The sequence below is a fragment of the Triplophysa rosa genome, linkage group LG8 (assembly GCF_024868665.1).
Source record: "Triplophysa rosa linkage group LG8, Trosa_1v2, whole genome shotgun sequence".
NCBI lineage: Eukaryota > Metazoa > Chordata > Actinopteri > Cypriniformes > Nemacheilidae > Triplophysa > Triplophysa rosa.
In genome coordinates, this window is record NC_079897.1 from 16,138,974 (window position 1) to 16,150,802 (window position 11,829).

General features: G+C 37.6%; 2 protein-coding genes across 2 annotated transcripts in view; one reads left to right on the forward strand and one right to left on the reverse strand.

The window, feature by feature from the left end:
- Positions 1-7,184, forward strand: part of chn2 (chimerin 2) — a 40,269-nt gene extending 33,085 nt beyond the window's left edge. The window contains exons 9-13 of the mRNA XM_057339222.1: positions 2,567-2,740; positions 3,531-3,608; positions 3,909-4,046; positions 5,256-5,361; positions 5,740-7,184. Coding sequence (XP_057195205.1) covers positions 2,567-2,740; positions 3,531-3,608; positions 3,909-4,046; positions 5,256-5,361; positions 5,740-5,911 — 668 coding nt within the window. The 3' untranslated portion in view covers positions 5,912-7,184. The remainder of the gene's footprint in view (positions 1-2,566; positions 2,741-3,530; positions 3,609-3,908; positions 4,047-5,255; positions 5,362-5,739) is intronic.
- A 775-nt stretch (positions 7,185-7,959) lies between these two features.
- fkbp14 (FKBP prolyl isomerase 14) lies at positions 7,960-11,592 on the reverse strand. The gene is made up of 4 exons (XM_057339226.1): positions 11,219-11,592; positions 10,895-11,046; positions 10,660-10,787; positions 7,960-10,551 (listed from the first exon to the last, which is right to left on the reverse strand). The coding sequence occupies exons 1-4, from the start codon at positions 11,413-11,415 to the stop codon at positions 10,393-10,395; spliced, it is 636 nt and encodes a 211-aa protein (XP_057195209.1). The 5' UTR covers positions 11,416-11,592; the 3' UTR covers positions 7,960-10,392.
- Positions 11,593-11,829: the final 237 nt, after the last annotated feature.

Consider the following 11,829-nt stretch of genomic DNA (forward strand, 5'->3'; position numbering starts at 1 on the left):
ACTCACTTCATCACTTCTATAATCAGTAGAGGACAGCGCTGGTTTCTTTTGGCTGACTCTATGTTGCATTTCACGTTATGCAGCAGCTCGTGTTAAGTTAACATAGGCGCATATAAAAACCTTTGAGCTTGCCTTCGTAATGTGTTTCGGGGTGACTCGCCTGCAGTCGCGCTTCAAGTTTGCGGCGTTTTACCGGCGATCGTGAAGGAAAATAAGACGCTTTGTAAACCGCGTGGAGACACAGAATACATGTGTGTGCTTCCCCTTCTCCCAGAGACTTCTCTCTGCCGTTTATATGAGATAAGCAGCACATGCGCGCAATCTGATGTCCGCCAGGTGGGACAAGAATATTTTCGTCTCGTTTTTATTAGTTGACGAAAATGTCAGTATATTTTTATTACAGTTTTCGTTATAATGCATTCATTTTTATTTAGTTATCGTCTCGTTTTCGTCAGTGAAAACATGTCGTTAACGAATACTTTTCGTCATAGTTTTCGTTAACGAAATTAACACTGCTCGGATGTCACCTAAATATCTCTATTTGTGCTCCGAAGACGCAGGAAGTTCTCTAAACATGTTTAACGTCATGTGGGTGAGTAAAAATCACACAAAGTTGATTTTTGGGTGAACTGAACTTCCACTTTAACCAAACAACAGCGGTACCCATTCACTTCTATTGTATGGACACAAAATCCAATGCAAGTCAATGGATACCGCCGTTGTTTGGTTACCAACATTCTTCAAAATATCTTCTTTTGTGTTCTGCAGAAGAAAGAAAGTTATACAAGTTTGAAATGACAAGAGGGTGGGTAAATGATGAGGGATTTTTCATTTTTGGGTGTACTATCGCTTTAATTCATAACCATTTTTTGATACATACAGTATGTTCATATAGTACATTTTGTAGCTTTACAGTATTAATAGACAAATGCACCTCAATTTTATAATCACAGGTTTGGTCAGTTCCCATGTTAACGTGGAGTAAGTTTGACCAAAAACCCTCTGTACACAAGCTCAATGCAGTCACAAGGCTGTACTGTTGGTTATTCACGCTCTAAAGAGCCTCATCCATTCGGGCCACTATTAAAGCCTTTTCTTTTCACACAGGGACCTCTCTTATTTCACACAGGCCCCTGGGCGAGCCGGTGTCATCAGACACATTGAGAAATAGAGAGTTGAATGTGTCCCCAGGCTCATGTGTGTTTTTCTTTTAGGATGGGAGGGGCTCCCATCCTCCCATTAGGTGTTTGTTACTGGAGACAGACAGACAGACCACCATAGTTTACATACCGCTGCATACCCTCACAGTCCCTGTGTCACATCAGGGTGAAGGTTGCGGGTCTCTGAAGAGACTGTGTCAGATAACCAGACTTACAAAGAATTTGCACACTTTTTATACTATTTTTTAGCACTGACTGAGGGAAAGTACATGTAATTCTGCAGGTTTTAAAATTGTTAACTGCATTCATCAGATAGATTTGTGTGTTGGCTAAAGAAAATGCAAGTGATGTTTGTCTGTGTAAAAGTCATCACCATGATGCTTTGGGTGGTTGCTTGCTAACCCAAGAAAAAAATTAGCCCACCCACAAATCCCTGTGATATTCAGTCCCTTTAACATGGTGGGAAAACTTTACAATAAGGTTGTATTTGTTAGTGGATTAGTTAACATGAACTAACAATGAGCAATATTTCTACAGCATGTATTGATCTTATTTCATATGAATTTAAGCATTTACTAATACATTTTTAAAATCAAACATGGTAACTGTTAATATTAGTTAATTTACCATGAACTATGAACAATTAACATTAACTAACATTAACAGAATTAATACGTGCTGAAAAACTATATTGTTCATTGTTAGTTCATGTTAGTTAATGCATTTACTACAAATGCAACCTTATTGTAAAGTGTTACCGATTTGGCTCGAGTAGACATTTTAGGCGATATCTTTTCCAAATTTCTTAGATTTCTTTAGGAATACTTTTTAATAATTTGTGGTTTTTATAAATGATGGTTGTAGTTATGTGTTTAAGCTCATAAATAAAACCAAGCACCACCAATAAGTGAAAAATTTACTCGCAGGGGTTGGAGAATGTGTAACATTTTGTGAATGTCAGATGTTCCTTGCGGGCTTTCTTATAATTCAAATGAACAAAATATGCATGAAAGCACAAATGTGAATGCATAAATTCAGCCTTGACTCTGGGTATTTGGGGTCGGTCCAGCGGTTTCAATAGAAAAGGCATCCATCACACATTTGACAAAGGGCTTGGATGTGTTTAGTAGTAGGCCCGCTGGCAAACACACCCAGTGTTGCTTAAGGTAATTGACAAACATTGTTGGATTGACAGAACCTGAAACACATTACATTGTGACATATTCTCACATTTTACCTAGCAGCTTGACTGATGCTCACCTGTCTCTCCACGTAAACTTCACCCCTGAAGAAATACACTCGATTAGACCTCTAGACCCACACATGCTTTAGTTCTCCAGTCTCTTGGTCTTTTTGGAGACAACATGGTCGTGCTCAATTGACCTCTTGACCTGTGACTCTTGCAGACTGCGGGTTGAATGTGCACAAACAGTGCTCCAAGCTAGTACCCAGCGACTGTCAGCCAGACTTACGCAGAATCAAGAAGGTCTTTAGCTGCGACCTCACCACGCTGGTCAAAGCCCACAACACTCCACGGCCGATGGTTCTGGAAATGTGCATCAAAGAGATCGAGCACAGAGGTACTTATCATTCTTCAAATATAGTCCTATATAGGGGTTGGTGATTGTTTAGAGCATTTCATAAAGAGGACATCCTGGGCTTGGATTTTCTTTACACCACCTGTGGCCTTCAGCCGAGCACTTAATCACTGTTTGTGGGCACCCCACAGCTGCCCTGTCCTGTGACCCCATCCCCTGCCATATATCAAGACGTGCAAAAAAAAGAAAGAATTCTTAGATGCCTATGCAAACATAAAACGACAATGAGAGAAACTGTTTGTATTTTGAAATTTGTGAGCCTAAAAGAAAGCAAAGCTTTTTTTGTTGTTTCTTCTAGACAGCAGTGAGATTAAATAAAGAGGAAATAATGTTTCTCATAAATAAAATGAAATAAAAGCATAAGAAAGACTGAGTAATCTTACATGTGCTTCATGTTTTTACGCACTTGTACTATAGGTCAAAAGTAATTGAGCACCTAATTTCTAACTTTAATATTTTTATTTTTTTAGGGAAATCAATGTAATATTTTTTTACCAATTCTAATATTTTTTCTTTAAAATGTCATATTCATATGCAATAACCTTTCAATTAAATATGACAATATAATTTATTGTTATTATATAAATATTATATTTTCCTGTTTCCATTAATTTCCTATGTGACTTTTTTGCCTTTTTGAATCACATCTGTTATTGATTATTGTGTTCACATAGCATGTGGCACCAAAGTGACCAAAAATATTTTGTCAGTGTTAAATAACAGTGTTATTTTCTTTCAGATTTCTATAAATGTGTGTAACTGCTTCTTGCAGGGATACAATCGGAGGGTCTCTACAGGGTGTCTGGCTTTACAGAACACATAGAAGATGTCAGGCTTGCCTTTGATAGAGGTGTGTATTAGAACCGTAACATTGGCAGTGCGAAAAATACCCATAATCACCATAGAGACTGAGAGACATATCACTTCATCCCCCTCTCTAATATATTTGGATACAGTTTTTTTCAAAGATTTTTGATTTGTAAACGTTCACATATGATCTTCCCATTTCACAGTAGTCGTTCACATCACTATTTCACTATTTTCTATCAACATTCATGAGTGGAAAAACAAAGGCTTTTCCACTCAAAACAAATAATACATTCTTGGTATTGTGATTAATGTGTTATTCATAACAGATTATTTTTTGCAGATGGTGAGAAAGCAGATATCAGTGCCAATATTTACCCAGACATCAACATTATTGCTGGAGCAATGAAGCTTTATCTGCGAGATCTTCCTATTCCAGTTATCACCTACGACGTTTACTCCAAATTCATACTGGCAGCCAGTAAGACAACTTTGAAACACGTTAAATTAAAGTAGACCTGGGGCCTCATGTATCAACGCCGCGTACACACAAAAACTTTGCGTACGCCAGCTTTCACGCTCACGGTCGGATGTACTAACAGTGAAATTAAAGTGAGAATGTGCGTTCCTCAACGACAACTTCATGTCAGGCATGAGTTTTTTTGTGCGTACGCACATTTACAGCTTTGTCCGTACGCAATGTTTTAGTATGGAATCAACGCAAGTCTTTGTACATGAGGCCCCTGGTCTTGTCCTTTGTTTCAATGCCCCTTAATCGTTGTTGTTGATATTATTTTAAATGTGGATAGTTGAAAGGAAAAACACCTGGAAACTTGACATGTCCTGCAGTCTGCCATGCTTTATCTAAAAATACTGTGAACAATATTTTATATAATATTATTGTAATAAGGTTCAATAAAACGGAAGGAAGGAGGCGGGACCCGGCGAACATTTCAACATTTTAATCAAAAATAAATAAACAATAAACAGCAATAAAACAGGCCGGCAGCCCCTCGCGGACGACTGCCGGCAACACGAACATAACAAACTTAAACAAAACTTAACTAATGTCCTTGCCCGGTCCTCTCTCGCCGTATTCTCCTGCCGTTCGTACTTTTATGCTTCCGCTCTCCTCCGTGGGAGATACGAGGCCGGAATGACGCCCAGCTGACACTCATTATCAGTCGCGTGCCGGCCTCGCTTCTTCCTCCCACGGCTCTCGTCACGCCTCCCTCGTCACAATTATTAATTATTTATTTACATTATTTATTTATTTCATTGTAGTCACACTGAAGGGCAATTTAAAATAAACAAGTGAATGCAAAAATGTAGAAATAGTGACCTATCACACACTGTAAAAAACAATTCCGTAAAAAAACGGATAAAGTACTGGCAGAAAATTACCAGTACATTTTACTTTATTTTACGGACATTTCCGTTAATGCTAAAATGCAATTTAATGCAGTGCAAAATGTAAAATACAGGTACAACAACTGTAAAAATGAATACAGAAAATTCCTTCAAATTAATACAGTATATTGTGCCCTATTTTTACGGATTGTTTTTAGAGGGCATTACATAAAATATATACCTTAATTTATACATTTGAAACTAAAATCTTGATGATGATCAAAAAATGTAGAAATTTATTTGGCACAGCACAATTTGTAAACAGCATTTTTTTTATCAGAAATACTAGACCCTGACTCTAGACTAGAGGCAGTTCACGACAGCCTTCTTCAGCTTCCCCCAGCCCACTACGAGACCCTGCGATATCTGATGACACATTTAAAGAGGTAAATAACAAATGTATTGAATCTCCGGACACATACACTGGCCCAATAGTTCAGTTCATGCATCTGTGCCATGCAAGCTGTGGGTGTTTAGGATTTTGTTGCATCTAAGCATTTTACCCACCGTATGAGTGAGCAAGTTTAATTCCTGTCCTCCTGCAATATAAAACTTCTAAGAGCGTTTAAAAGGAAACAGGGAACCCAATACAGCACTTTAGTTCATGGCACTTCAAGAACTAGAAAACCTAAACAATGATCCTCAAGAATTTATTCTTTAACTTGACAAGCCAGCTCTGCGACATTTCCCCATCAATGAAAAATACAGCAGTTCTCTCCCTGCTTGTGTTTAATACCCAAATTGTTTTTTTATATGTTTATTAGGGTCACCATGTGTGAGAAAGACAATTACATGAATTCAGAGAACCTAGGAATTGTCTTTGGACCGACGCTTATGCGGCCACCCGACCAGAACACTCTCACCACTCTCAATGACATGAGATACCAGAAACTCATCGTTCAGCTCTTGATAGAGCACGAGGACATTCTGTTTTAACAAACTAAATGTAAGAAATTTATGTTGAGGAGAATGAATACAAAAATGAACGTGAAATGAATTTATTTGCTAAAACCACTTTATAAAGCCTGTACATTTTACAACAGAAATTGAAGAGATTCTGTTTTTATCAGATCCATAATTGAACTTTATTACACATTTCACTCAATGTGTTTTCTGGTAAAATATGAACAAAATGCTGTTACAGAAGTACAAACTGTATTCAGCATTCATGCTGAAGACTACTGAACAAATCATTTTATTTGATCAAATTAAGTTTTTTTTTGAAAGTAGAGAACATTATTCTCACTGATGCCATATATAAATAATGCATTGACCTTAATGCGTGATCCATGACTCTATGGTCAAGAGATTTTAAACATTGTGAAACTGACACGTTGTCAAGTATAAATTAAAAAAATCTATTTTTGGGTCATGATGTTGTTAAATGTACGTATGTGTGCTATAATGACCAGGCAATTAATGTGAAGCACTTTTTAATTTTACAAAGAGTGTAAATATTTTTGTTCAGCGTTGTGAATAACGCTGTATTTAAACCATGTATTTTTTGTTCACCATAAAAACGATAGACTGGTCTACATCAACACTGTTTAACTCAACACAATTGTTCTGTCAGCATTTTTTTTTTTTGTGCTTATCTCTACCCTTGGACTTAAAGCTCTATACCATTTGAAGTATGACACTAAACAAAATTGCTTGTATTCATCTCTGACATACGCTTCAGGGCCTGAAAGCTGGAGGCAAGATCAGTCGTTCACCTCCCATGAAAACAAACATGCACACACAAACGGTACCATTTCCTGGGTCTATATTGGTTGTTTATTGATATAAGTCCTTTCTACAATTTTGTTTTGTAAAGATATTTTCTGTGACGAATGTAATTTTGATTGTAATTTATCAAATGCTGATTTATTAAATTATGTGAATCTGTTTACTATTTTATTGTGTCCTTTTTTCCAGCACACATAGCCCTTGACTCTTGATTTACTGACACATAAACGTTTATAGTATGTGAAATATGTTGTTGTAATTATTGCTGCTCAGTCTTACATACAGTAACATGGTCAGCTGTTTAGGCGTTGGCTAAGGTTGGTTTGTTCCAAATTTAGGGTGTGAACGGCATCATTGTTTTAGTATCAGACAACTGAGATGGTATATGCCCCAAAGTGACTTTTACCACACTACACAGGTGAAGTGAGAACCTGAAACCAGCTTCTTGAGGGGAGCTGCAAGAGCAACAGTACCTGTCTGAACCGACCAATCAGAGAGATGGAGGAGCGGCAGGTGAAGTATAAATGAACGAATTCATCACTCGTTATGTTTTAGACAGACACATGCAGCGCTGAATGATGTGGGTGAAGTTTTAGAAACCACAAAGTTGTTCTGTTGGAGATTTTCTTGAAAAAAAAATCCCTGACATTTAGGCAAATATTTACCTTACTGACCACGATTGGTGAGTATTTCTGAATGATGTTATGGCTTTATCAAATCAAAACAGTCAAGACTGTTATTTACCTTGATATTTGAATGTCTTAGATTACCTAACATCCAAGAGATATTTATAACTATATCGTCTTGCAATGTATTCTTCTATAGCCTAGTTGTTTGTATGGTATATAATTTTCTATATTTCCATAAATATAATATAATTTTCTATATTATATTTAATGAAATTTTTAATAATTCACATTTTCAGTGCCGAAGAATTGCAGCCATGGCAGACAGGAATCACTGGTGGAAAACCTTGACTGGAAGGAACAAGAATATTCTCAAAGAAACCCAGCAAGAACTTGCAACTTGTGACAAAAAATCAGTGAAACAACCCAGCACTGACATCAAAAACAACAACATGATTGGAGACGAGACGTACGATGACTCTCAGATGGAGCCCGCATTCAATGAACACACTTCCCGGAGAAACCTGACAGTTTCACGATCCGGTCGTTTCAAAGAGAAGCGGAATAACACAAGAGTGCGGGTCACACTGCCCGAGAACAACTTCTATGAGAGAACCGTTGCTGTAGCGAAGTAATAACACAAACACAATTTACGACAAAACCAGAACAACGCTGTAGGCTACTGCAAGCGCGCTTCTATGACTTCGGATGTGAATCCGGCGAGCGCGCGGCGTGACGCTCTGACACTCTCGCTTTGTTTTGTCGCGTCGCGTCGCTCGCTTGCAGTGTAGATGAAGTGAAGGAAAATATAATTTGATGGATGCGTTCACTTTGATTTTTGTGACTGACTATGATACCTGTTACACTGTGCTGTAATATGGCCGTTTAACTTGAATTTGTCTCGGTTAAATGGTCTTGGAGACACTGAATGCATGGTGTTTCATGAAGTGATCAAGTAGGCTATCCCGTTTTCATCTTGGCCTTATAGGGACAAGATGCGGATCAGCACTTTTTTGTTAGGCTGTTTGAATGTTTCATTTGTTATTATTGTTTTAGCCTCTTATTTATTTTTTAAAAGGGATTTTTTTAAAATGATGTAAATCCAGCAGTGCGTATACCATTTTTAAGTGGAGTAGAGGTTTACCCCTTTTAGTGTTGTTTGATGAAGAAAAAATTGGGTTTTCATTACTGGTCATTGTACGTACTGTTTGTAGCTTTTATTTACAAATTTATGATGGAGTTTGGATAAATGAAGAATAGCATATAGGCTATACAGCAGTTTAGAAATTGAGGGATATTTTATGTAAAGGGCAATATCTGCCACTTCATCCCTCAAAAGTAGGCTATCATTTTTCAGTAGGCTAGTAATAAAGCAATAAGCCCCAAGAAGCAGTGGGTTACAGCGCATTTTATAACAGCTAAGGGCGTTGTGGCACGACGCCCTTAGCTGTTTTATAACGGCTTAGAACTCCGCTCAGCCAATCAGAATCAAGGACCAGAACTGACCGTTTTATAAAAATATATTAATTGACAACAAAGTTCATTTGACAATGATAACAACAAAATAGCAACAGAAACAGTATCATGACACCTACACCCAACACAAAGCACTGGTTACTCAGTGCTTAATTTTTTTACATGATGTGTTTTTATTATAAGACGTAATATCTTTGATCACGTGAGCTAATTGTTTTACATTTGTTATTAGTACTTCATTTAATTGAGAATAGAACTTGAATTGTAAGTTTAATAGCAGTAGATTATGTAACTGTTTAATGCCTAGTTTAGGAATGGAATGTTGTTAGATGTGGCTTTGTGCAGTTGTTCTTCTATGCAAATTTTAATACACAACACCACATCATAATATTATAAAAATACACTAGTTTGTCATCTGTCTTATGTAGGTGTGTGATAATACCTATGCTCTGTGTCATGAAAGGTCACTTGACTGCATTTTATCTGAGTGTCTCACAGCTTTTCTTATTCGGTTGCATCATGCGCATTCCATGATATTGCAGAGCCCCCTATAGTTGGGTTGGGTATATAACACCGATGCGTGATAGATGCAAAAGACAGGATATTTGTATCTATATATTTAGCAAATAACAGCAAATTGTTTTTTTTCTATTCTCAGAGGTAGTTCATAAGTAATAGGAAGGCATGTTTTGTATTGAGTTAATTGTAGAAATAAAAAATGCGTGTTTTACAAACAAACAAATCTGTAAAGATCACATTGCATTTGCATTCTCAAGTCTTGTAGCACGACATGGAACAAGAAATGGAGAGAAGAGCGCCCTCTAGTAGTGTTGAATAGAATTACATTTTACAAGCAGTCGAACACTTTGGGACTGGGATTATTTTAAACCAGGACTGGGCCTTAGTTTAATAAATATAAGTAGATTTAACAAACACGCCTTACAAAAAACATTACTTGTGTGCATTCTGAGACAGCACAAAGGTACTGATGTATTTTGAGATATGTCAGTGCAAGCTGTTTTCAGGTTGGACAGCTCTTAGGCGGCCTAGGCCTACACTTATTTTAGTCTAGGACTAGTCTAATCCCTGTCTGGGAAACCAACCGTATATTCAACACGATTTCATCTCATTTATTCCCAAGAAAACACGTAAAGGCCACCTAAAACAAAATTACCTGTTCTAAATATTGTAAACATTACTACATAGTTTCTTTGGCTCTGAAATACATAACACACAAACTACAACAAATCTAAAATTAAAATAAAAAACTGAAATGTTCAGACAACGTTTCATATATTAGTCAAAAGGCACTTTAGAAGCAAAACATTCTCCTATGCAGCAGAATGTAACACTGCGATTGAGGATGAATATTTCGTGCACTCATCGAATATTAACAGTCTAATTGAACAGTAGGTATCACCTGAGTAAAACACTAGAAAACATTACAGACATGAAATCTGTAGATCTGTAACAGTCGCTTCCAATACTGCATTAGAGTTTGATGTAAAAGTTGTAAATGTCTCAAAGTAAATCTTGGAATCACTTTGAAAGTAAACATCGCTAAGGTTATGCAGGACCGTATACTCTTTATAGTTCATCGTGTTTATAAGTGAATTCCCGGGCTGATATATATCCATCGTGATCTTCATCCTCCTTCTGGAAGATGTCCTCAACCATCGCTTCATGGTGGGTGTCATTGGGAGGGTACCCGTGTCTTTCAAACTCTTTACGCAGGTATTCCTTCACCTGAAACAGAAAGGTGTTTGATAATTACACGCTTTTTTAAAAAACACTCACTAAAATACGAACGCTCAGGTAATGTATGAAGACTCATTCAAGCACATCTTGACAAACCTCTAATTTGGAAAGTTTCCAGTCATCATTGAGGTCCATTTCCTGAAAGGATTCATGTGATCTAGGCCCATTTCGGATCTCTATGAGCTCCATATCAAAGATCAGAGTGCTCTCTGGAGGAATTTTACCTGGGAAAAGCCATATTTAGTCAATATACTGTACATAGTTAGACCGGAAACTCGAAATACTGTATGTCCTTCAAAGTGCATCTAATTTAAAGATGCTGCAAACACACCTTTGCCCTCTTTGCCGTAAGCAAGAGCTGGCGGGATGGTTAGTTTCCTCTTCTCCCCTGTACACATGCCTTGAAGACCCTTGTCCCATCCCCGGATCACCTCACGGATTCCCAGTGTGAACCAGATAGGATTTTTGTCTCCATTGTGACGGCTGCCAGGTGAAAGACGTGTATCAGTATTAAAGGCTTGACACATACACAGCATAGAAATTGTGTATTCAGAATAAAAAAAATACAATGTGATAATACATTATCTGTGCATGCATATTTAAAAAGCTTTTGCAAGATGTATTTGCAGAATGCTGGTTCATAACAAACTGTCACCTGGAATGAAACATTGTCCCATTGCTCTCCAGAAACCCCTCGTAGTGAACCAAAAGAATATCCCCGTATTTGGATTTACGGTGACAAAGGAAAGGTTTGTGTAAGACTTCAATTTTCACTTCAGGCTCCGGAAGTTTTGCTCCGTGCACATAAAAGAAGAATAGAGAGAAAATGCATGTCCACAACTCTGGAATCATCTCTAAATAAAAAAAAAGAAAAAGCCTTCTAACTCTTAACTGATAGTTAAATGGTCCACAAAATACTGAAAAACCCAAAGAGTCCAAATAGTAATTTCTTGAGCAGCGACTACGTGGCACGCAAAATTCCTATAGGCTGAGGCTCATTCCCAGACCCCCAAATTGCCCTACGTACACTGCGACCACCCTAAAATAAAGTACTATACCGTTATTGGTCAGCTTCCTTTGAAGACACGCCTCTTTTACAAAATCCCATTTTTATTTGACGTTACTGGTGTTGTCTCATTACGGCCACGCCTACACACGCACGTCGTATCCAATCGGAGGCGCGTTAAGAGAAAATCCCGCTGGCGTCATCAACATAGGCCGATCCTTCCACGTCACATGGATTGGTATTCTAGAATTGTTTACGCC